Source organism: Oratosquilla oratoria, chromosome 21 (genome assembly GCF_046742065.1).
Source record: "Oratosquilla oratoria isolate Oo_2021 chromosome 21, ASM4674206v1, whole genome shotgun sequence".
NCBI lineage: Eukaryota > Metazoa > Arthropoda > Malacostraca > Stomatopoda > Squillidae > Oratosquilla > Oratosquilla oratoria.
Genome location: NC_134797.1, coordinates 42,570,660 through 42,596,160, shown reverse-complemented (window position 1 = coordinate 42,596,160; position 25,501 = coordinate 42,570,660). Strand labels below are relative to the sequence as shown.

The window sequence follows — 25,501 nt, the reverse complement described above, 5'->3', positions numbered from 1 at the left end:
TCTGGGCAGCATGTGATGCAAGCAAAATTATCCGATTATCAGCCTCTTTATGGCTGTAGCAAAGATCTTGGACCTAAGTCGAGGTGAACTTATTTCGTGCTCCTGCAAACAGTTTGAGATGAAAACACTGTTCTCCACGACTCTACTTGTGACGCACAGTGGTCTACGATTCAGTTCTTCTCCATAGGCTGGTTGCCGCCACATCTTCAGAAGAAAGGTGGTCAATTCTTTCTTCAATTGTCTACTACGAAGAGTTTTCTTGAAGTGGTGGTCAATATGACAAACTAAACAATAAAATGTACAAAACATAAATCTCCATTTTTTATTTACAGATTATGTACAACTTTTACTTGGTGAATTACTGGGGTTGCGTTCTGAATATCCATCATACAAACATGCAAGAGATGCCAAACTTCAATCCACTAATAAAGTCCCTGAACCAGTCTGTTCCAAGTATAAAATAAAAAAAAACAAGAGAAATCTGACATCACCCAGAAACAAAGGTCCAGGTTTAATCGTCCAACACAGTGTTTTTTTTTCATATACCAAGGACAAATAGTACTCCAAATATAATTCCAAGATTCTGAACCAGTCATTGGTGAAGGGTATTTAAATCTTGTGTAATGTCCATCTGGCACAGACCATTTTTTTCCCTAATTTGGTCACTGGCACACACTGAAAGGGGCAGGCAATTTCTTTTGCCCAGTCGTTGCCAACACCAAGGTAAAACGAATACTACAAGGTACGTTAGCGGGGGTGGGGGGTTGAGGGAGAGCCAGAAAACCTCTCCACCGCGCAGGTAGATGATGACGTCAACGTAAATATCGAGACCAGGGTTTCACGGGTCGAGAGTTGTCAGTCACTCAGACACCAGTGTGTGGAGCGAAGCTCCATCTTCTGATTAAGGGAGTAGCTAAGGCAGACAAATAACATATAAAAATGCCAACAGTTTGTATAGTGCAGAAGCGCAATGTCGTTAGACTGAAAGGTGATAAAAATATACATTTCTTTTCACTACCCAAAGATAAAGAACTTAGAAAGAAATGGATTGAATTATGTGTCACACACAATACTCGGTCATCTGGGTATGCATGCAGACGTCATTTTGAAAGTAACTATTTATTAGCAACATTTCCTGAAATTTTCATTCAGTTGCAAATAAACAGACTAAAGAATCCGGTTTAAATATAACTGAGCTTGGTGGAGATAAAGGTCTACATATAAAATCTACGCAAATCCAAAATGTAATATAATAAAAACCATATGATGCTTTTGTGTGTCATTACTACTGGGTTCATATTCAGCTAGTTGGTGTGTATCAACAGTATAATATCTTCCTCATCTAGGCTACCTGATCAACATATAAATTGACATGTCATCCTATCTAATAACTCGTCATATTAATATAACCCACCTAATGTGAAAGTATGGAAAACATTTTTATAAATTTTCTGGCGGTCATAGCTCAGATACTGATAATTTGAGGATAAGAAAGTGATACTGAGTAAGTTCAGTATTATGTGAACATCATTGTGTAATTTCAAAGTTTACCATACATACAGATGGTTTTCTTTAAAATTTACATTTTCTTCCACCTCTCACTCTCTCCCCCTCTGAATTTCTTATGACGTCACGGTGGAGGGGCGCGGAGGGAGGGGTGCTCAACGTACCTTATAGTATTCGTTTTACCTTGGCCAACACCACCCCACTAAATTACGATAGGCAAGATACCTGTACAGCCTGAAAGAAATAAAAGTATCAAGTCATGATTATTCATTTTGCTGTAAATCCATAAAAATATGAATTTTTACATAGTCTATTGTATTCGCACACACCGAATGGTCCCCAGTGCAGATCTTAATCTTTTTTCAACCACATTAACTTTTTACTTTTAATTCCATGTCATCACGAACGAGACTGACAATGCACTCGTCGGAGACATATACGGAAATTGATACGAAGTGAAGCCAAGGGCTCGAACCTCAGCTCATACGTATCAATGTAACAGTGACTGTTACTTTGATATGTCTGAGCGATACGAAGTGAAGCCATGTGATCACGAACGAGACTGACAATGCGCTCGTCGGAGACATACGGAAACTGATACGAAGTGAAGCCAAGGGCTCGAACCTCAGCTCAGACGTATCAAAATAACAGTGACTGTTACTTTGATACGTCTGAGCTGAGGTTTGAGCCCTTGGCTTCACTTCGTATCAGTTTCCGTATAAGTCTCCGACGAGCGCATTGTCAGTCTCGTTCGTGATGACATGGAATTAAAAATAAAAAGTTAATGTGGTTGAAAAAAAAATCCTTTGTATTGTTGTATTGTTGTTTTTCATACACAAAAGAATAAATATAATTTTGTAAAATATTAATAGTAATTTATTTCAAAACACGACTGCTACCACAATTTCAGCAATATTATTCAAATTAAAAGACCTGAACTTATATGCAAGCGACTCAAGAATGGACAGTATGGATGTAACTAAAGTACTGCAATGCTACTTGCACATGTATAGGCCTACTCATTTGAGCGGAGGTTGGTCATTTCCAATCGACCCCTCATCATTGATAAATCTATACATTGTCAATTCAAGAGCATATGGATTCAGGCTGAGCACTGGAAATCCTGGGTGGTAGGTGATGCACTGGGATCCATTTGGCTCAAGGCTTTCCTTATTTTCTTGGATTGCGCCATCAATAGCTATATCTCTCTTGATGGCGTAATCGGATAAGTCACTAATACTTGTGACGTGCTAGTGCAGGCTCAAGTTCTTGGCTGTACCACGTTTCAATTTCTACATGTTGGGGTCCTGGAGTCTCTCGATGTTGATGGCTTAGAATTAAAGTGCATTGTGGTTGATAAAAATGTATATCTGTTCACTGGGGCCCAATCAGTGTTGTACATGTATGTATGTATATCCATTTATGTTGTTTGTGTCTATTTTACAATTGTAAATGAATTAATTTTAACGAGGAGTTTAATTATCCTGCTTGAACTCTGTCACTCGTGCGAGCTGAGCACGGTCTTACTTTTTTTGCCTGGTCCATAAGTGAGTCGTGACAGTAGGGCTGGGGCATCAGCGGAATGCGGCATTACTTGATGTGTGGGCAGGAAGCCCATCAGGTGAGAGAACAACAACCTAGGCTTATAACTGCAGGAAATGCCAACTAGATTATTTTGACTTAAAAGTCAAGGTGCGATTATTGCCCGTTTCTCTTATTTCTTATTCAGTTTTTATTTATATCAAAGGACGTATCTCAACATGAATTTTAATCTGTTTGCATATTATTGTAGTATAGCTTCTTAATAACTTGTATGATGTTTATTAAATAAAAACGAAAGTTAATGTTTATAAAATCGCTTTCCGATAGTCATTTGTTTGTAATCATCTGGGAACCCAATGTATATATCTAAAGGTTTGAAAGTGCTCAGACAGACCCGCCGAAGTTTAAAAGGTGTACGTGTTGAAAGGCAGTGTTACTTGCCGTAAATAGGCAAGAAGTAACCAGTTAGATTGTTTATATTACATGTGATAAGTTCGTTAATAATCAAGAAGAAAGAGCCTTTGTAAGCGTCTTGTAGCGATGTATATGAAGACTTCTCAGGTAAAATTACATATACAAAAGATCGGATGATCTTGCGGAACTGATGTAGATACTGATATGCATCAGTATTCAGTACAATATTTTCATTCTATTTTTAAAATTTCATAATGTAAAACCAGTGCTTCATGGTGGTGACATTGATAAGTTGACAAGAATTTTTGTTTGTTAGAAATTTCAGTAGGGTTTTAATATTTTGTTGTTCTTGTTTATATTTACCATTGGCATTGACAAGCATTGGGATAAACAAGATTATGAAGATATTAAATTTGATTACGAAGCAACTCTCAATGTCACCAGAAAAATGATCAAGGAGGATCTGGATATAGAGGCCCAACGGCCTGCGTCCAGTAACATCAATCATAAGTGAACATAAGTAAGGGTTGTTATGTACCCGTTGAGGGTAATTAGACGCTGTACTTGGTATGGTGTCCTCTGTTAGTTGAGAACACCGCATCTTCTCTTAATGTGTTGCGCCGAACTTAGGTGGAGGTATTGATTCAGAACTGATAATAGTACAGGTCCGGGTGTTCCTTCCATTCCTTCCCCAGGCAAGATTTAAAACTGTTCACTGTTGGGGCACTGACTGTTTCCTGACCCAAACTGTTCCATGTCTGTGTTGCTCTAGCAGCAAAGAATGACTTTCTGGCTCCTGTCATACTTAACTATATCTTGGTGGTTCAGGATCTTGAATGTTTGTATGATGTCGGCCCTCTGTTGGCAGTACTACAATGTCGGCAGCTTTAGGGTTTCCAGTCTTTCAGGGTAAGACGTGTGATAGTCCTTGCACCATTCTGGTTGCCTTCTTCTGGACCTGCTCCAGAGCATCTCTCTTCAGTTTTGGGCTCCACATCACTGAAGCATACTCCATTTATGGCCTCACCAGATTCTTGTAGAGGAGGCAGAAGGTTTCCTTGTCCAGAGAAGCAAAGGTATGTCTTGCTGCTCCTAGGACCTTGTTTGCCTTATTGACCTGGGCATGCACATGACTTGAGAAAGACAACTTGCAGTCAATAATTACTCCAAGGTCTTTCTCCTCATCTGCTTCCTCCAGCATATGCTGTGTGCTATCCAGCATTGTCATAGTGCATCAGCATGTGGGCTTGTTGTTGCCAAAGTCCATCCCTTTGTATTTCTTTGGGTGGAACAACATCTGCATCCTAAATGCCCAGACCTGCAGCTGATCTGCATGTCCAGTTCCTGTATGACCTCGAAGATCTTAGTGTCATCTGCAAACATGAAGATCAGTTTGTTGAGGAGTTGTGGGATATTGTATACAAACTTGGAGAATAGGAGGGGGCCCAGAACCAATTCTTGTGGGACACCGCTGCTCGCCTCTGACCATTCTGAGTACTCCCCCTCCACCGTCACTCGTTACCTCCTACCTGTGAGGAAGCTCCTCATCCAGATAACATTATCCCTAATCCCAAGGGACTGGATCTGGGAAAGCAGTTGCTCATGTGGTACGGTATCAAATGCCTTAGCATAGTCCAGGAACAGGACATCGACAGGCAGGTTATGACTCACTGCTTCTGTCCATATGTTGAGAGCCTCCAATAGGTTGGTTACTGTCAACCTCTCTCCTATGAATCCTTGCTGCTGGTTGCACAACAGATAGTCGGATCTGAGATGCTCCAGTATGTCCTCTGAGATTATCTTTTCCATGATCTTGCAGAAGATGGAAGTCAGCAATACAGGTCTGTAGTTGGCTGACAATGACTTGTTATACATACCTATACCAAAGGCTTTTTCCCCCTTACACGGGGGGTAGCCCAAAAGAAAAAGGCATAGAAATCACTCCCACCCATTTCATTTCCCATATATTCCACTTCCCTCCACCCTCCTCCCTCCCTCCTATCTTGGCGCCTCCTGGATGATGAATCATCCCTGCATCCTGTCCACTGCCCTGGGTCAGAATCAGTGTTGCAAGACGCAGCACATCCACAGCAAGGCTGCTTCATAAATTCGGTGACCCCCCTCTCCGTCCCCTCATGCAGGAAAGGCGAAGATGGGGAGAAATCCCTTCGGGCTGCATCAAATTTTTTCTCTTGCATACTTTCTCACCCCCCATTCCCCACCCACTCCCCCTTATGCATCACTGCCTCATCTATACACAACCCTTCTCCATTCACCCCTATCTTCTGTCCTCTCCCGTCCTTCCTCTACAGACATTTCTCTCTTTTGTAAAGCCCCTTTCACCCCATCCATCCATCTCATCCTAGGACGCCCCCTCATATTCACTCCTTCCACCTCCGCCTTCCACACTTCTTTTACTAATCTTTCCTTGTTCATTCTTTCCATGTGTCCCAACCATCCTAATACTCTTTCATCAACCCTATTTCCCAGCTCCCTTTCCACCCCTGTTCTCCTCCTCACCTCCTCATTTCTCACTCTATCTAGCCTAGCAACCCCTATCATACTTCGCAGACATTTCATCTCAAAGACATTCAAACTCCTTCTCTTCCTCTCTCATGTTCCATGTTTCTGCCCCGTACATTGCTGTTGGCACAATCACTCCTTCATATAACCTCCTCTTAGCATCCATTCCCTTGTTACCTTTCTTAGATATCAGGATGACTGTAGCTGTTTTCTATTGTTGTGGGACTTCTGCATTTTCCCCTTCCTGGATGGATGTTAGTATCTCTTCATAGTGTATTAGGAGCTTGGAGAGGTATGAGCAGTTCTGTCTGAAGCCGTGTTGTCCTTCATTGAAAAGATTGTTGGCCTCGAGGAAGTTCACCATCTGTTTCTTGACCACTCTCACATATCTTGAAATGAGAGGGTAGTACCACAGGTCTGTATTTATTAGGCTGTCCCCTGCTTCCTCCTTTGTATTTTGGAGTAATTATGCCTGTTTTGTGTACTGTACTGGTAGCCAGTGACTTGGTCCATAGCTCCTTCAGAGGCCTCATGAGTTCCATTTTGCACCTTTTTAGTAGTTGTGGGTGGAAACTGTCTGGCCAGCTGCTGTGCCTGGTGCCATGTTATCTATTGCTGTTAATATGTCTTGTTCATTGATAGTGAAGGTCAATTTTTGTCTTGTGTTTGGTGCCTCTTCAAAGAAATTCTGTAGATTTGTCACCACCTTTTCTTGCTTTGGCTTGTTAAAGATGCTTTCATATAGGCTTTTCAAGATTTCTGCCATTTTTGGGGGGATTCTCCTGTTAAAGTGCCTTCCTCATCAGTAAGAGGACCTACTGCTGATATGGTTTTCAGTTTTTTGTTAGCATATGAGAAGAAATACCTGGGGCAATGTTTTGATGGTCTCTATGGCCTGCCTTTCCTATCTTTTATGTTGTTCCTTGTGTGATATTTAGTTTTTCTTCTATTCAGTTTCAATGTTCTATCTCTGGTCAGTTGTTGTTGTCGTTCCCTAGACTGTCTGTCCGAGCAGTCCCATCTCCCCAAGGAATGCCATAGCCGAAACTGGGTTTTCCCACATCCTTTATAGAGCTTATGTTGTGTTGTTTGCGTGCATGATTGCGTATAATGCAGTCTTCCATTATGTGTTGTATGGTATGGGGTGAAGTGTTACATCCTGGGCAGCTGTTCACAACGCGGTCATCCAGCCTCTTCTGGTAGCTTAGAAGTGCTGGGTGGTGACCGCACCACAGTCTGGCCAAGTGGACTCTGTCCTTTCGTGGGAGAGAGGATTCAGAAGGGTGGATATCAGGGGGTCTGGCATGCAGCAGTGTGTTGTCTTTCAGTGTGTTAATGGAGCGGTGAGTGATATGATTATGAATATGTTTCCGGAGGCTGGTATTTGGTGGTTGTGGAGGAAGAGAAGAGAGTATCTGTGCGTGATAAAGGTCTTTGGGTGTTGTTTTAATGTTTATTGGTGTGTGTGGGTGTTCTGCTATGTAGTGTAGCGGGTGTAATGTGTTTGTGGTGGCTGCGGCAAGTGTTTGTGTGCCTCTCATGTCGAGGTGGTCCTTGACTTTGAGGACTTTTGTTTCATGGTGTAAATGGTCTGTAGGTGTTGTATTTGTGCAGCCTGTAATTGTTTTTAGGGCTTTGTTTTGTATGATTTGAAGGGTGTTGTGGTGTGCCTCACTGAGATTAGGAGCCCATGCAGGACTCGCATAATTCAACACTGAGCGTATGCATTGTTTGTATATTGTTATATTAGTTTCTTTGTTTTGTCCAAATGTTGTTCCAGTGATTGACTTAAGTGCGTTAAGTCTGGGTGTGCATTTGTTTTTTATGTTTGTGATGTGTTGTTTGAAAGACATGGATGTATCGTATGTTACACCAAGAATTTTCAGTGTGTTTGTGTGTGGTATTAGAGTGTTGTTGATGTAGAGATGAGGTATGTATTTGTGTTCTTTTGTCCAGTTGGTGAGAAGTGTTGCTGTAGATTTGGTTGGAGCTATTTTGAGTCTGTGATGAACCATGTGTTGAGTGTGTCAAGGTATAGCTGGATTATTTCTGCAGCTTTGTCTGTGTTACGATGTGTGCTTGTGATTGTTATGTCGTCTGCGTAGGAAGAGATTTGTATTTCTGAGGTGTCTGGCGTGGGTAAGTCATGCATGTATAGATTAAATAGTGTGGGGGATAGAACCGAGCCCTGTGGTACTCCGTTCTTAATGTTTCTGATGTGCGATGATTGGCCATTATATGACACGTAAGCATTCCCACCTGCCAGATAATTGGCCAGCCATCTTTTGGTGTTATTGTGCATGTCTGTGTTATATATTTTATTTGTTAGGTTGTGGCGGGGGATAGCATCAAAAGCTTTACTAATGTCTAATGTTATAAGAAGTGTTCTTTGGTGGGGCCTATCTGAATTGATGCCATCTAAAATTCTTTGTGTGAGGTTTGTCAGAAGAGTGTTTGTGGAGTGTAGTGGCCTAAAACCGTGTTGTGAGTCAGCAAGGGGAATATGTGGTGTGACAAGTTTAAGTATTAGGCGTTCAATGACTTTAGAGGGGGTGCAGAGAAGTGTGATTGGACGGTGCGATGTTGGGATTGTTCGGTTTTGGAATGGTGATTTTTTTACCTTGCTTCCAGATGTTGTTTATAGTGTTGTGTGAATAGCTGTAGTTTGCAATGTTTGTGAGTGCGTGTATACCTTGTGGTCCAATGTGTTGTAGGTGGATGTTGCTTATGTTATCAGGGCCACAGGCAGATGAGTGCTTGAGACTATGTATTATGAGTTTTGTCTGACTGTCTATGAAGGGTATATAGTCTGAGTCTGTGGGAAAGTCTTTCTTACGTCGAATGGTGCGTCGGTCGTCAGGGTGAGAAGTGAGATGGCTTGTCTGTGCAAAATGACGTATGAGTGCGTTTGCTTGTTGTCTGTTTGAGGGTAGATTATCTGTTGTTGTGATTATTGCTGCGTGAGAGCGTGTAGTGTTACTGTTGGATAGTGTAATGCTGTTGAGTGTTTTGTACAATTTGCTGGTGTTTGTTTTGTGATCAAGTGCATTGATAAAGTTTTGCCAATTTTGTGTTTTTTGTTCATGTATTTTATTGGCAATCACAGTGTTTAGTGTTTGTATTTGGTCTGCTATGTTTTGAGGGATAGGTGTGGGGGTACCGTGTTTAAGTGTGTCACGTTGTCTGATGAGGCTTTGGATTTCTGGTGTGAAGTTGGGGTTGTGTGATTTTCTGTTGCCTCTAGGGATGTATCTCTTGTCTGCATTTTGTATGATTGTATTAAAAGTGTGCACAGCATTGTTTATGTTTGTGATTGGTGTACTGTTAAGTGTTTCAAAATGTTGTTCTGTCTCTTTAGTAAAAGCTTCCCAGTTAGCTCTCTTGTAATTGGTGTAAGTGTGTCTGTGGCCGACTGGGGTGCATCTTGTTTTGGTGGTGATGATGATTGGAAGGTGGTCAGAGCCAAGGGTTCCGACCACTCTCCATGATGTTGTTGGGGTTAGGCAGGGGGAGCAAAAGGTGATATCAGGAGAGGAGGGAGTGTAGAGGGCTTGGTATGGGATATGTGTATGATTATGTATGTTGTTCATGATAGTCAATGAGTCAAACTGAGTCTGTATATCAAGCCCTCTGTCTGTGTCAGGGTTGTCGACATACCAGGCAGACGACTTGGCGTTGAAGTCTCCACCCATGATCAGGTTGGGGATTGAGGCTAGTTGGCTAAAATGAGGCCTGAAGGTGTCTGGAACTGTGGGGGATGATTGGGGGGGAATGTACATGTTAACTATTGTCAGTGTTGATTTGTTGCCTGTGCGGATTTGAATGGATTGGATTTCTGTTGTGTTATCTGTGGTAGGGAGGAGAATTTTGGTTGTGGCACTTGTGTCCACAAAACAGATGGAGTGGTGGATCAGGGTGATGAGTCCACCGCCATAGCCGTCAGTCCGGTCTTGTCTGATGGTGGTGTAATTATGAAATGATGGTGTTTTGTGTGAGTGTCTTAGTTTTGTTTCTTGTAAAATCGCAATGTGTATGTTGTGTTGTTTAAGAAAGTGTTCAAGTTCATGTTTTTTCGTGTTAATACCGTCAATGTTGTGTTGTAATATGTTGATGTTGTGTGTTTTGTATGTGTTGTATGTTGCCGTTTGGGGTTGAGGTTGGGGTGGTAGTGGGGAAGGTGTAGGATCTGGGTCAGAGGGGGGGAAAGGAGAGATTGGGGACAAAGGAAGGGGAGTACTAATCGGGGGTAAGGGCAGAGGGAAATTGGGAGTGGGTGAGGGTGCTGGCTGTGGTTGGGGAGGTGGGAGTGGAGTTACTGGAGGGCAGGTAGAACATGTCCAAGTGTTTGTGTATTGGTTTGTGTCAGCAAGTGTTGTACAAGTGAGGTGGGCCCAGTTTTTGCACATATTGCACTGAACTGAGCCCTTTGTCTGTCTGCTCGAAGTAATGGGTTTAGAGCATGTTGGGCATGTGTATTTTGTGGTGGGCCCAGGATTGCTCTCTACATCTCCAGCTAAAAGTAGAAGAAGAGGGGTGATCGCCGGAAAATCACCCCTTGGTGCAGAAAAAACGTAATATTGCATGTTGGGAAAAAGGATTGTGGTACTCCCCAAGGTAGGCGTAGCTCCTCTTGGGGATTGGTGCCACCTGCGTAGAGCCGGTGGCCGGGGGTAGTTGCTGCCGTTTGGCCCCCAACTCTTGGGGTTGGGGGGTGGTCCCACGACGTAGATGCTGCAGCTCCAGGACTCTCTGGTCAGTTGTAGATGGTGCCTTTTCCTCATCAAGATCTTTCGGTCCTGAGGCATTGTGCTTCTTTTGTGTTTGGCCTTTTTCTTTGGTATGTGTTTGCTGCAGATATTTTGGCATTGGGTGATGTTGGTTTTCAGGATTTCATTTACATCCTCTTGATTGTGCAGCAGATTTTGCCAGTCAATTTCCTGCAGTTCATATTTTATTTGGTTCCAGTCATCATCTTTACTGTAGAAGTTAAGGTCACCAAGGGTATCTTGTAGAATATTTTGCCTGGGAGTGTTGTTGTTCACTGCCTGGCTGTTTGTTTGCTCTTACAGTGATGATGTGATCTGATTATGGTGTTGCTCATTTCCTGTGAATGTATTAGACTGAAGCTTTTGGTAATGGTGAGATCCATGATGTTGCCTCTGGTTGGATTTCTTATGCACTGTGTTAGATAGTAGGTTTCTAATAGTCTTAAAGAAAATTAATGCATGCTGTTTCTCAGCCATATTACCTCCTTTTGTTTTCATGGTAGCCCAGTCTATGAATGGGAAGTTTAAATCTCCTATCAGTATGATTTCTGTGGTTGGTGTGGGAAGATTTTTTAGAATGGCTTCCAATTTTGTTAATATTTCTTGGAATTGATCCTGGGTGGTGTTTGGAGACCTGTATACTACTATGAGTACTAAATTTTGTGGTCTCGGTAAAAGCCCTATGGTAGTACTTCAGTTGTTCCGTTTGAGAAACACAGTATTTCCTCTGTTGTTGCTGCTGCTTTTTCCTTGATATATATTGCTACCCCACCATGGCTTTTGCTTATTCTGCCCCTTCTAAATATAGTATATTCTTTTATGTTCACTTCTGCATTCAGGTGATCACTGTTTAGATGGGTTTCTCTCAGAGCAAGGAAAAGTAGATCATTCTTATGGGTCATTTCTAGCATTGAAATCTTTGATTACTTGTAGGATAGAGGCCTCTGATGTTTGCACAAGTGAAGGTTGTTAGTGGTAGAGGCACTTGTATCCCCAGTCTCTTGCCTCCAGTCTTTCCATTCTGTCCATTAATAGGTCTTGTTTTCTGTTACTTCTGGTTCATATCTGTTATTCTCTGGATGAATGTTTCTAAAAAAAAACCCACCTGGTTTGAGTGTTGTACATTTTTTTTTTCTTTTTTACAGTAGGCCATTGTTTGATAAATTGTTGTTGGGTTGCTGTGTTGTCCTGTATTTGTGGGTTTCTGTATTGCTGGGTAATTAGATTTGTCCCATTGTTTGGGTTGTGCATGTTGGGGGCAGTTCGCTTGTTTCCTTCCTCCTTTGTACCATTCCCTTGATGTGTGGGAACCTGCAACTCTCATTGAAGCATGAACAAGCACTGGGCATTGGGAAAGATGGGAATGTCTGTTGAGGAAGGACAGAAGAAGACGTGGGTAAATGGAGAATGGTTGTGTATGGATGATGCTGTGATGCATGAAATGGAGTGGATAGGGGGTGAGGGAGTATATGTGAAAAATAAATTGACGCAGCCTGAAGGGATTTCTCCCTGTCTTCCCTATTTCTGCATGAGAGGACAGAGAAGGGGGTTGCCGATTAAATGAAGCAGGCTTGTTGTGGATGTACTGTGTTTTGTGACACTGCTTCTGACCCAGGGCAGTGGGTGAGATGCAGGGATGATTCGTCATTAAGGTCTCTTAAATAGTTGTTAAATGCTTGATACCTTCATTCCTAAGTGTTTTATTCAGTTGTGTGGCCCTTTGGTTGAGTTGTTAAAAGTCAGATGCATTTTGATCAGTCCCCTCAGTACTATGTACTAGAATTTTGTTCTAGTTACAATTTAGCAATTGTATCCATATCTGCATCATGATGGAAAAGTTTAAGGAATATTTTCATGTATGGTACAAGAACGTTCATTTGAAGTATGTTTTTTAGTATGTTTTTTATTTTTTAACAGATGTGAACCTGTAACAGCAGCCTGTACACACTTAGAAGAGTCTAACATGGAGTGTGACCAATCCATATTAGCAAAACCTGGGATGGGGCCGTGTAATGATACTGAATGGGGGGAAGTTCTTGAGATGTCACCTCAGGCTACATCTACAGCAGTTATCAAGAAAACTAGGTTGGTTTTAATATTCTACAATATTCCATGCCATATCTTCTAATAGGTGAATGAGACCCAATAGTGTCATGTTTTAACCAGTTGTTATTTGTACAGTGATTGCCTAATATTAGTGAGTGGTACAAAAAAGTTGGGTAAATTTGAACAAGAATTAAAAGCAACACTCTCGAAGTAGCATTATACACCATCTATCTGAAGCAGTCGTTTATAACAAACTAGCTCGCCTTTCATCCCCCCCCCACACACACCCACCCATCAACTTTATATTGCTTCTTAGCACTTAGTTATCTCCCTTACTGCCCTATCCACATATACAATGGAAAACTGTGGCAACATCACACCATCCTGATTGAGTCTTACATAATTTGTGAGCTAAATTCATAGCCTGTGACACAAAATGAGCATTATACAGTAATTGAGTTGATTGGAGATGTCAGAAACCACTTATATGCACGTGTAGTCTGTTCACATTTCATTGAATTTCAGATTGTATGAATTTCATTTTTTTCGGAGAACACTTTAATTTGTGTAGTGAACTGTTTGTATATGGAGACTCCCTCCCATGATATACATGCACTTGTTTGTATATATTTCAGGCAGGACTTGGTTGATGATATTGTCAGAAATGGAAATGAAGTAGCTCGTGCCCTAACAGACGAAGAAAGTAAAAGAACAGAAGGCACGAGGCCAAAACCTACAAAGTCGAGCAAAAGTTACCATGATCTCTCCTCTGTACCATCTCTTAATATTGAAAACATGAAAGGTTGGTAGAATCCCCATACAATGGGGGTGGCTTGGTTGAAAATAATGTGATTTTTATTTATTAATTTTTATTTAAAGATTGGTGTTAAGTCAGGGTTGTGTGGTGTCATGTGCATGAACAAGGTGGTCAGGGTAGTTATCACGAGTGCTAGGCAGTAGAGGTTTTGAGGTGGTGGTTGAGGGTGGAGGACCATGGGAAGTGAATTTGTTATTTGCTTGTGGCTGATTAAAGCCTGCAGCAGTTATAAGTCAAGTTTGGGAGGATTTGTGAGGAAATAGTGAATGTGGGCAGAGATAAGGTGATGGGATGTACAAAGGATGATGATCACAGGTTGGATGTGAATGTGAAGGAAATGCTGCAGGAAATGGAGAGTTGGAGTTGCATGTGTCCGAATTGAGGAGTGGATATGGAGGGGAATTGTAGAGAAAAGAAAACTAGTTAAATGCACATGGATGTATGGATGAGAGTAAAGGGAAAGAGATCACCAATATATTTCCGAGAAGATAGATTTGTTAGTACTAAGTAAAATGAAACTGAAAGAAAAGTTACTTGGAGTTTGGGAGAGCAGGACTTCAGGATGGATGAGGGAGTGGCACTGTTGATAAGTGAAGAGATAGGTAAGTGCAAGGTAGAATGGAGATAAGTGTCTTCAAGGATAATATAGCTGAATGTGAAATTAGGATGGGAAATGTGGGCTTTTGTGTGTACATAGGCTCTGGTAGGGAGAAAAGTGAAGGGGAGAGGGTACTGAGTAAAGTGAAGGGGAGTGTTTTGGATTGATTTAAATGTGTGTAAAATGTTTAGGGAGAAATGTAAAAGTAGTAGTGTTAGGGGATCTCAACGCTATAGTAGGAGATGAGCCGATAGATGGAGTAATAGGGAGTTACAGGGTGGATGGAGTGAGAAACGAGGAGTTGACAAGAGTGGGGGTGGAAAGGGAGTTGGGAGATAGGGTTGATGAAAGAGAATTGGGATGGTTTAGACACATGGAAAGAATGAGTGAAGAAAGGCTAGTAAAAGAGGTGTAGAAGGCAGAGGTGGAGGGAGTGAACATGAGGGGGTGACCAAGGATGAGATGGATGGATGGGGTAAAAGGGGCATTGAGAAGGAGGGTGTCTGTTGAGGAAGGAAGGAAGGGAGAAAACAGAATATAGGAGTGAGTGGAGAATGGTTGTGTATGGATGATGCTATGATGCATGAAAAGGAGTGGGTGGGGGATGGGGCGATGAGGGAGTATGTGTGAATGATATTTTGATGTAACCTGAAGGGATTTCTCCCCATCTCTTTCTGCATGAGGGGATGGAAGAGGGGGTTGCTGATTAAATGAAGTGGCCTTGCTGTGGATGTGCTGTGTCTAGTTACATTGCTTGTGACCCAGGGCAATGGGTTAGATGCAGGTATTACATCATCTGGGAGGAGTCTAGAAAAGAGAGAGGGAGGGGTGGTGGATGGGAGTGGAGTATGTGGAGATGAAATGGGTGGGAGTGGATATATGCTTTTGATCACTTCCCTTGTAAGGGGGAAAAAGCCGTTGGTATATGTGTATGTACTAGGTGGCAGCTAGGAACTATAGTGGAGAGATTTGAGAGATGAGTAATGAAAGGGAATAATAGATATCTCTATACCAAAGGCTTTTTCTCCCTTATAAGGGAGGTAGCTAAGTCAAAAGGCACATATACTCTGTGCTGCTCCCTTTCCCTTGCCCCTCCCTTGCATCACAATATCATCCTTACACAGCCAATCTCCACTCCCCTCCTGCCTATTCTTCCCTCATTTTTCAACAGACAATCCCCTCTTGCTCAATACCCCTTTCACCCCATCCATTCATATCCTCCTCAGTCATCCCTTCAAGTTCACTCCATCCACCTATGCCTTCCACACCTCTTTTACTCTTCCTTCATACATTCTTTCTGTGTCCATACCATCTCAATACTCTTCATCAGCCCTGTCTGGCATCTCCTTTTTCACCCCCACTCTCCTAATCTCCTTGTTTCTCCCAGGGCAGTGGACAAGGTGCAGGGATGACCCGTCATCCAGGAGTTGCTAAGATGAGAGGGAGGGTGGAGGGGTGTGGAGTGTATTCAGGGATGGAATGGGTGGGAATGATGTTATGCCTTTTCCTTTTTGGCTACCTCCCTTGTAAGGGGGAAAAAGCCTTGGTCTATGTATGTATGTACCACATTTCTCAGACATTTCATCTCAAACATGTTTAAACTTCTCCCAGCCTCTTTTAAATTCCAAGTCTACCTCATACAGAGCCATTGGCACATTACCCCTTCATATAATCTCCTCTTTACATTCATTCCCAGATGCATATTTTTCTTGACACTTTAATCCCACAAGGCATTTAATTGCTTCTCTCAGTCTACAACTTACCTCCACTTCTACTCCTCCCTTTCCTGCCCCATGTGACCTCAAATACCTAAAGCTATTCACTTTGTCCAGCTTCTCTCCTTTAAGACTTACTTCCAGCTGTCATTCTCTCCCCCTTGTACATCTCGGCACCTTGCGTTCACCCACATTTACCTTTAACTTTCTCCTATCACATACCTGCCCCTACTCCTTCACTAAGTCCCCCCCCCCCTTAATCCCTTAAATAATAGCAGACTCAGTATTACTTGGGCCAAAGTGGTGGATGGAAGGGTAGTCAAGAGGGTATTAATGGACTAGTACTGTGGACAAGCACCACCATACAAACCCAGTAGAGAAAATGCTTCAGACTTGCAAATCACACAAACCTAACTTTGATGAGGTTGTTGTCTAGTACTAGTACTGAAAATATCAACAGAGAATTGATTCAGTATCGGACACCATCTGCTAGAGATGGTACACACCAGAGAGATGACACAGAAAAGCAAACACAATGAGCAATACAAAATTTATTCTGGTATATGTCACTTGAAAATTATTTTTCTTTTCAGGACTTTCATCAAGTTTCATTCTTGTTGATTCAGATGGAAAGATACCTTCAATCAAAATTTCATCACACAGTGGTATGTTGGACCCAAGTTATTGTGAAAGAATGTGTATCATGACAGTATTGCAAGATGTTAAGCATGCTGGAAAATTTCTTTCAGAATCTGAAAGTGGGTGTGAGACTGATATGGAAGTAGAGGCTCCTCCCTCGATGCTTGCCCCAGAGGACCTTGCTACTTCGGAGTTTTCAGATTATGAATGCTCAAGTGATAATGGAGGATGGGGCAAGGCAGGGACCAGTGAAGAAGAACAAGGTATGTAAGTTAGGGGTAAAGCCATTTTGGACTCCTGTCATCTGAACTTTCTGTTCCAAGATGTGCTGTTTGCTCTTTTGTGTGAATCCTTTTTATGACACTTAAGTACTTTGTATTTACCTAGTTGTATTTTACGGGATGAGAGCTATGCTCATAGTGACCGCTTTTGTATCTCTCCACATCCAGTTTGTTCTTAAAATCTTGTATAGTTTTGGTACTTGCATCATCTACAAGTCTTCCTCAGTATACATTAATATGAGTCTTGAAAACCCAATTGTATAGTGATCAAACGCATAGCAAGTTTATTGAAAGAATAGGGGAGAAAGTTGCCAGAAACTAGGTATATCAGAGCACTTAATACTTGTATTTTGCTCTGAGAAAAATTGAATGGACAAAATGTGTTTGCATGTTGTAGGTTATTGTGACATTTTGAAGTTTTGTATGCATGTTCTTGTGACAGCATAATAGTGTGTTACATATAACATTCATTTTTCTTTAAGGGGGCCTACCTTCTTGCCTTCTTGAGCCAAAACATACAGAGCTGACTGGCTGTACAAGTACACAAGAGTATGTATGGGGTAATTTAACAAACCCAATGGAGAATACTTGGGAACATCAATCTGAAATTGTGGATGACAAAAAGGTAAGGTTCCTTTTCCTCCAGTTTTCAGTTTCAGATGTGCAATTCAAACAAACTCATCCATTCTTGGTGGACCCTAACCAGAGTATTGCCCCTCCACTGAAATAATGACTGCTTAAGTTACATGCAGTCAGTGAGCCGTATTCATAAAAATGAAGGATATCCTTGCAAGTATAAGGTAGAAGTATAAGGTAATGCTCTCAAGCAAAAGGTAGAAGTATAAGCATATCCTTCTTTCCATATTCATAATGATTACCTTATACTTGGGAGGATATCCTCCAAGCAGAAGTAAAAGAATGACTCGTGTTTCGGGAGCGCCGGGTTACATAGTTACATGTTTGAACGTGTCGTAACTCGTAAGATTTCTGATGTGATGTTCCTGTTTCCCGTACACGAGTTTACTATTGCGTTGGTGGTTGCTGAGTGGAGGTGTGTGGTGATTGCTCTCCTACATTATTTCAGGTAACATTATAAGCATGGCAAAATTACTAAATACAATATAAATAAGAAAAAAAAAAACTTTATCCATTCATTCGCATGAGCAATTATGCTATCAACTACTGCATTCACAGTCCGTGATACCGTAGCTTCATTCTATGGACAGATGACAAGGCGCCTCCCCGAGTTTCTTCATTGGTGCCTAAAAATCTGTCCGCAAGCCACTGTACATTTTGTTCTTCAAAACGGAATAACATCTTAAAATCACGATCAGGTGTAGGTAAACGGGGCATGTAATGTTTAACATGCCTCACATCCACAAAATCTGCCATCGTGCTGAGAGTTGGACAAAACAACCTTTCACTTCTAACTGTAGTCTGCTACTGACCAGACTCAGCCTTCTTGAAGCATATGCTCTTTATTTGAAGTAAAGGGTCTTGTTTATGTATAACCATTTACTTTTATGCGATTATAAGGTTATGCTTTTGCTCGACAAGTTGTTGTTGTTGTTGTTGTCGTTCCCTAGACTGTCTGTCCGAGCAGTCCCGTCTCCCCAAGGAATGCCATAGCCGAAACTGGGTTTTCCCACAAATCCTTTATAGAGCGTATGTTGTGTTGTTTGCGTGCATGATTGTGTATAATGCAGTCTTCCATTATGTGTTGTATGGTATGGGGTGAAGTGTTACATCCTGGGCCAAATGGCAGCAACCACCCCTGGCCACCAGCTCTACGCAGGTGGCACCGATCCCCAAGAGGAGCTACGCCTACCTTGGGGAGTACCACAATCCTTTTTCCCAACTTGCTCGACAAGTAAAAGGTTTTGCTTGAATTTTTTATGAATACCAGTAGAAGGATTTCCTTTATATTTTGCAAGTATAAGCATATCCTTTTCTTTATGAATATGGCCCAGTATGTGGGGGACTTCATGGCACCAATACCAGTCATATAATTTTTATTTATTAAGCTATTTTATTAAGTTTTATTATATTTATATTTTTATTTTAGTTACTATAGTTTTATCTTGTTCAGTTCATTTGTTATCAGATAATTTTTTGGTGGAAAGCAAGTTGAGAGTGGAGGATAGGTGGAGAAAGTGGAAAAGGACAGAAGGTAGGGAGGTGCTTAAGGTACATACATATACCAAAGGCTTTTTCCTCCTTACAAGGGAGGTAGCCAAACAACAAAGACATTAAAACCACTCCCACCCATTTCATCCCCAACATATTCCACTCCCCTCCACCCTCCTCCCTCTCTCTTATCTTGGCATCTCCTGGATGATGGGTCATCTCTGCATCTTGCCCACTGTTCTGGGTCAGAAGCAGTGTTGCAAGAGCACATCCACAGCAAGGCTGCTTCATTAGATTGGTGCTACAGGGAGAAGGATGCTTAGTCCTATCCCTGTCCTGTTTTTGTTGCCTTTTATGACTTGAGTGGGAAAGCTTGGTGGCAGTATTCTTTTCCCCCACCACAGGGTTTGGTGAAATGGGAAATGAATATTCAGAGCAGTGCTACAGGCCAGCAACAAGAGGGGGGGGGGACAGGATAACGGTGGGACAGTAGCAGTATAATAAAGTATCGTCATTTCTCTATGAATAGAGATTTCCTCTACCACAGATGAAATGATGTGTGGCTCTGGTTCATAGGGGTGCCCCATGTAGACCCTACAGTATCAGCTGTATGCTACTTAGTAGCTTTCAACTCCACAATAACATTCAGCCAGTACCCCAGACAGGGAAAAAGGAGGCAAAAAGGAAAGCAAATGTAAAATGTGGGATGATTATGACAAAATAATGAAAGTAATAAAAAGATGTTTTGGAAGGAAATCAAGATAGGAATGGGAGGTGAATCAAGTAGAGAAGAAAAGGTAAAAGGTGTAGATGGAGAGAAGATAATGGAAAAGGTGGTGGGAAGAGGAAGAAGGACAGATTTTAGGGATTGCCAAGTGTAGTTATGTGTGAATGATATTTTGCTGTGGATGTGCTGTGTCTTGCTGCATTACTTCTGACTTGGGTCAGTGGGTGAGATGCAGGAGCTAAGAAAAGAGGTAGGAAGGAATGATGAATGGGAGTGGATTTATGACATTTGACCTTGGCTACCTCCCTTGTAAGGGGGGAAAAGCCTTTGTTGTATATATGTATATACGGTATTAAGTTATTTTTCATTTGGAGTATTGGTTGGTTTGGACACACGGAAAGAATGGGTGAAGAAAGATTAGTAAAAGGTGTGTGGAAGGCAGAGGTGGATGGAGTGAATTTGAGGGGATGATTGAGAATGAGATGGATGGATGGATGGATGGGGAGGGGTTTAAGCGGGAGGGGAATGTCTGTTGGGCAAGGGAGGAAGAAGGCAGGAGATAGGGGTGAGTGGAGAATGGCTGTGTATAGATGATACTGTGATCCAAGGAAGGGGGATGAGAGTAGGGAGTGGTTGTGTGTGGATGATATTTTGGCACAGCTTGAAGGGATTTCTCCCGGTTTTCTCAATTTTTTGCATTAGGGGACAGAGGTGGGATGGATGTTAATTGAATGAAGTGGCTTTGCTGTGGATGTTCCGTGTCTTGCTACATTGCTTCTGACCCAGGGTAGTGGGCGGGATACAGAGATGACTCGTCGTCCACAAGGAACTAAGATGAGAGGGATGAAAGGGTGAGGAGTGGGAGTGAGTACCTTTTGACTTGACTACCTCCTTGTAAGGGGGAAAAACCCTTGTTATATAGATTTTTTTTATTATATTCATGCAAACATTTGTTTATAATACTTTAGAGAGAGTTCTCAACTTGGAGACTGTGCTACTTTTTAACATGTATCCTCCCTCTTCTCTGTCCTTCTTAAGTCTCCCTTTGACCACCCCTAGTGCCTTGTCTCTTTATTTTGCCCATTATCCTGTGGTAGGAAAAAAAGTAGTGCCAGTATTGCCTTGCATGTCGTAAAAGGCACCTAAATGGGGCAGCGAGGGTGGTGGGACATGGCATTTCATGTTATTGTCCCATGAAGAGTTGAGGTAAAGGGTGGTCTGGGAGGACTGTAGAAACCATACATACATGCATGTGTAGCCCCAACTTTGCCTCAAACCATTCACTTTCTTCACATTGAACCCTTATTCATGCTCAAGTAGTCATAAAATCTATATACCAAGGGGTTTGATTCTCATGTATGGGAGGTAGCTAAGTCAAAAGGCACATACCCACTCCCATCCACCATCCTCTCCTCCATCTCATTTTAGGTCTTCATGGATGAAGGGCCTTTCCTGTCTCCTACCCAAATTTACTAATACAAATTTGATGTTGTAGGTGGATTTCCAGCCAGAACAGATATCGGCGCAATTTCCTATTTTTCAAAAAGGTTTAACTGTATCAGATTTACAAAGTAACTGTCACAGATCTCTTAATGGATTTGATGAATCGGTTGAAGAACGTGAAGGAAGATTTTCTATTGGTTCTCAGTAAGTACCCAACCATACTTGTTTAGTTGAATGTTGTTTGGAATTGTTGCATTATTTTGTTATCCTCTCTCTGCCAAGACTAACTTGGGATTGTTGTTGATTTATTTATGAATATGTATATTTTAATTTACTTTTTCTTTTCTTAGGGAGGATGATTTTGAAGGAAATGGCATGTTGGAGGGAGAATCATTTAGAGCAGTTTCAACTGGCTTTTTTGACAAAGAAGAGAAAGAGTGGGAGAAGAAGGGCAATAAAAATAAAGATTTTACTCATTCAATTATTGATAACACCTGGGATCTGTCCAACTGTTCTGGGATTATGGAGAAGAGCAATATTACTGTGAGGTGATTTTTTAAAATTTATTTATTTATTTTTTTTTTTTTTTTCAGTTAAGAAATTTGTTACATACATGCATATACCAAATGCTTTTTCCCCCTTACATGGGGGGTAACCAAAATGTAAAAGGCATAGAAACCACTCTCACCCATTCCATTCCCCACATATTCCACTCCCCTCCACCTTCCTCCCTCCCTCTTATCTTGGCACCTCGTATTAATCTTTATAATTGTTTTCTGAACCCAAAGTACTGGTGATGTCCTTTATGGGAAAGATGCCCCCCCAAATCCCATTTATCATTTGAATATTGCAGTACTTCAGTCAGTCAGCACCCAAGTATCTAAAAACTATCCACTTCCTCCAGTCTCTCTCCCTTAATACTCAATTCCAGTCTGCTGCCACTTTCCCCCCTTGTATATATCATCACCTTAATTTTACTCACATTGATCTCCAATTTTTTTCTTTCGCACACCTTCCCAAACTGTCACTAACTTCCTCAGTCCCTCCTCTGATCCTGGTAGAAGCAGTGTCATCAGCAAACAACAACTGGCTAATCTCCCACTTTTCTCCATTTTCTTTAACCATCTCCAATCCCTGACTCATTACCCTTGCATTAACTTCTTGTGCCACCCCATCCATGTATAAATTGAACAGCCAAGCCAACATAACACATCCCTGATGAAGTCTACCTTTACCTCAAACCACTCGCTCTCTCCATTTATGATTCTGCTACTCTTGTTAAAATTCTTGACTGCTCTTAAAAACTTTCCTCCTATCCCATATATCTGCAGTACCTCTCAAATTGCCTTCCTGTCTACCCTGTTATAAGTCTTTTCCAAATCCATAAAAGCCCAATAACATCCTTACCTTTTTGTAAAGCTTTCTCACATATATCTTACCACAAAAATCTGATCCATACAACCCCTACCTGTCCTAAACCCACACTCTTCCTCACCAATTACTCCTTCTGTTCCTCTCCTAATCCTTTCAATCAAGACCCTCCCATAAGCCTTCCCAATTACACTTAACAAACTGATCCCTCCAAAACTACTACACTCACACTTGTCCCCCTTTTCCCTTGTAAAGTGGAACTATACAGGCACTCTTACAGTCCTCCAGCACTCTACCCTCTCTCAAACAAATATTAAATAATCTCACCAGCTAGTCCACCATGACTGTACCTCCTTTTTTTAGACATTCTGCATGACACCCCCCATCCAAGCCAGGTGCCTTACATGCTCTCATCATCTTAACAACTGCCTGCACCTCATTTTTCCTTTTCTCCTCCATTTTCCTCACTCATTACTGTCATTTTCTTAGCACTTACCACTGCAACTTCCTTTCTCTGGTAATGGGTAACATATTTAATTTATTTGATACAATGTAATGTAGTCGAGGGATGATGTTCACCTGTTGTAGAAACTGGTCTGAATTTGAACATCAATTTCAGGCCTTCATGGATTAGTCCTGAGAAGGGTCTAATCAAACCTGGAACCAAAGTCCCATTTGAAGAATTTATGAAGTTGCGCAGTGAACCTTTTGGCAGCCTTGACAATAAAAGCGAAGAAAGGGTGAGTAATGATGGTTTGGGCATGTAGAAAGATTGAGGGAAGAAAAATGAGGAAGAATAGTGTGGAAAGCAGAAGAGGTAGTGACCATGAGGGGAAGGCTGGAAATTGAATGGATGGATGGGTTGAAGGGGGCCCTGGGTAAGAGGGAAATGTCTTTTGACCAGGGAAAGGAGAGGGCAAGAGAGAGGTGTGAGTGAAGAGTGGTTATGAATGGATGGAAAATTTATGCAGCCTTAAGGGATTTCTTTTGGCCTGCACAATACATTTTCAAGTGGATGAGAGAGGAGAGTTGCCATGCAGTGAAGCAGACATAACCCAACTGTTTGGGTCCTGCACTGGAGGTGCTGTGTCTTGCTGCATTGCCTCTCACCAGAGCAGTGGGCAGAGACAGAGATGGCCCTTCATCTACAAGGAGCTAAGAGAAATGGGTGTGGGATGGATCAAGTAGTGGGCATGCCTTGGCTAAGCCGCCACCTCACAAGGGAGAAAGGGCATTTTGGCATATGTATATACATACAAGGGCTGCATCCCAGCTTGAAGCAAGTAGCCATGTAGCCTGATCTTTTACTTTGAATTGATATTTGTGATATTGTATGCCTAGTTTGTTTTTCCACCTTTCCTTTTTATTTCAGCCTCACTTTGGCTTTCCAGCTGACTCCCCTCCCAACATCCAGGCTCCCAAACCCCTGATTGAGCTGTCATACACAGTGTCACCTCCATTGCCTCAAGGTATTTGGTTGTTGCAATTTTTAGATTATGTAAAGGCAATGTAGTTATCTTACAGTTGACGTGGTTTTTGTTAGGAATATGAACCAAGTACAATGGGACATGTTTATCTATAATGAATAATAGGTTTAGATAGTCTTGGAAATATTTTATTAATTTTTTGTATTGTACCCCATCTGGGGTATTGGATGCATGTTAGTATGCAGTAAAATTTTGTTCAGTAGCATGCAACTGATAGTTTAAGTTCTATATGGGGCACCCTCTACAGACCAGAGCCACATAACATTTTGTCTGTCCCAGAGGAAATGTCTACTTTATTGTACTGCAACTTTAACTTTATTATGCTGTCCCCCCCTCTCCTCTTCAATACAAGTCAAATTCTTGTGCACAGCATCAGTGCCTGAGGTACAATGACTGATGCATCACAATACTCATGTTATAAAATATAAAGTCACTGCTGTATTACTCATTACCTTTCACTGAGTAATAATAAACACAGAAAACATGACCAATCTTGTTCACAGAATTCTGGGGTTACTCAGCTACAACTACAAAATAAATATAATCAAGACACTGACACCTGCATCCTTGTATACCCAATTGTGCCTACGTAGGCATCATCATATGGAAGAAGTTAATACTGTTCTGTACCACTTCTCTGAATATATACAGTTTCCATTTTTGTCTCTGTCCCCCGTGGTTGGGAGAAGAAAGAATACTGCCACTTATTTGGATCGTAAAAGGTGGCTATAACAGGATGGATTGATAGAACTAGGCAAACACATTCAAACTCCTCTCTTCCTCTCTTATGTTCCAATTTTCTGCACCATACAGTGCTGTCGGCACAATCACTCTTAGTATCCGTTCCCAAATGTCCATTTCCCATTACACCTTTTAATCTCCCACTTCTCAATTTACATTCAGGTTCCACCTCCACTCCTCTCTTTCCATCGTAATACTCACTTCCAATTTGCTCCCATCCTCTCCCCTTGTACATCTTGTCACCTTACTTTTACCCACATTTATCTTCAAAATCATTTTTTCACACTCCTTCCAGACTCTGTCACTAACTTCCTTAATCCCTCCTCTAATCCTGCCACAAGTGCAGTGTCATCAGCAAACAACAACTGGTTTATCTCCCATTTTTCTCCATTCACTTTAACTATCTCCAATACCTTGCCCATTACCCTTACATTTACCTCTCGCACCACCCCATCCGTGTACACATTGAACAGCCATGGCGACATGGCACAGCCCTGACACAGTCCCACCTTTCCCTCAAACCATTCGCTTTCTCCATTTCAAATTCTAAAACAGGCTGTACTACTCTCGTAAAACCTCTTGACTGCTCTTAACAGCAAATGGTTCAAGGTGAAGGTGGGGTTGCATCAGGGATGTCATGTCGCCATGGCTGTTCAATGTGTACATGGATGGGGTGGTGCAGTATGTACATGTGAGGGTAATGTGCAGGGGACTGAAGAGGGAAGTGAGCCAGTTGTTGTTTGCTGATGACACTGTGC

The 25,501-nt window shown here is 41.7% G+C and overlaps 1 protein-coding gene across 1 annotated transcript in view; it reads left to right on the top strand.

The window, feature by feature from the left end:
• Positions 1–3,105: 3,105 nt before the first annotated feature.
• LOC143036869 (uncharacterized) overlaps positions 3,106–25,501 on the top strand; it is a 47,772-nt gene continuing 25,376 nt past the window's right edge. The window contains exons 1-10 of the mRNA XM_076204770.1: positions 3,106–3,127; positions 12,669–12,836; positions 13,433–13,599; positions 16,521–16,592; positions 16,677–16,829; positions 17,330–17,472; positions 21,197–21,348; positions 21,495–21,692; positions 23,135–23,255; positions 23,888–23,984. Of these exons, the coding sequence (XP_076060885.1) occupies positions 12,715–12,836; positions 13,433–13,599; positions 16,521–16,592; positions 16,677–16,829; positions 17,330–17,472; positions 21,197–21,348; positions 21,495–21,692; positions 23,135–23,255; positions 23,888–23,984 (1,225 nt within the window). The 5' untranslated portion in view covers positions 3,106–3,127; positions 12,669–12,714. The remainder of the gene's footprint in view (positions 3,128–12,668; positions 12,837–13,432; positions 13,600–16,520; positions 16,593–16,676; positions 16,830–17,329; positions 17,473–21,196; positions 21,349–21,494; positions 21,693–23,134; positions 23,256–23,887; positions 23,985–25,501) is intronic.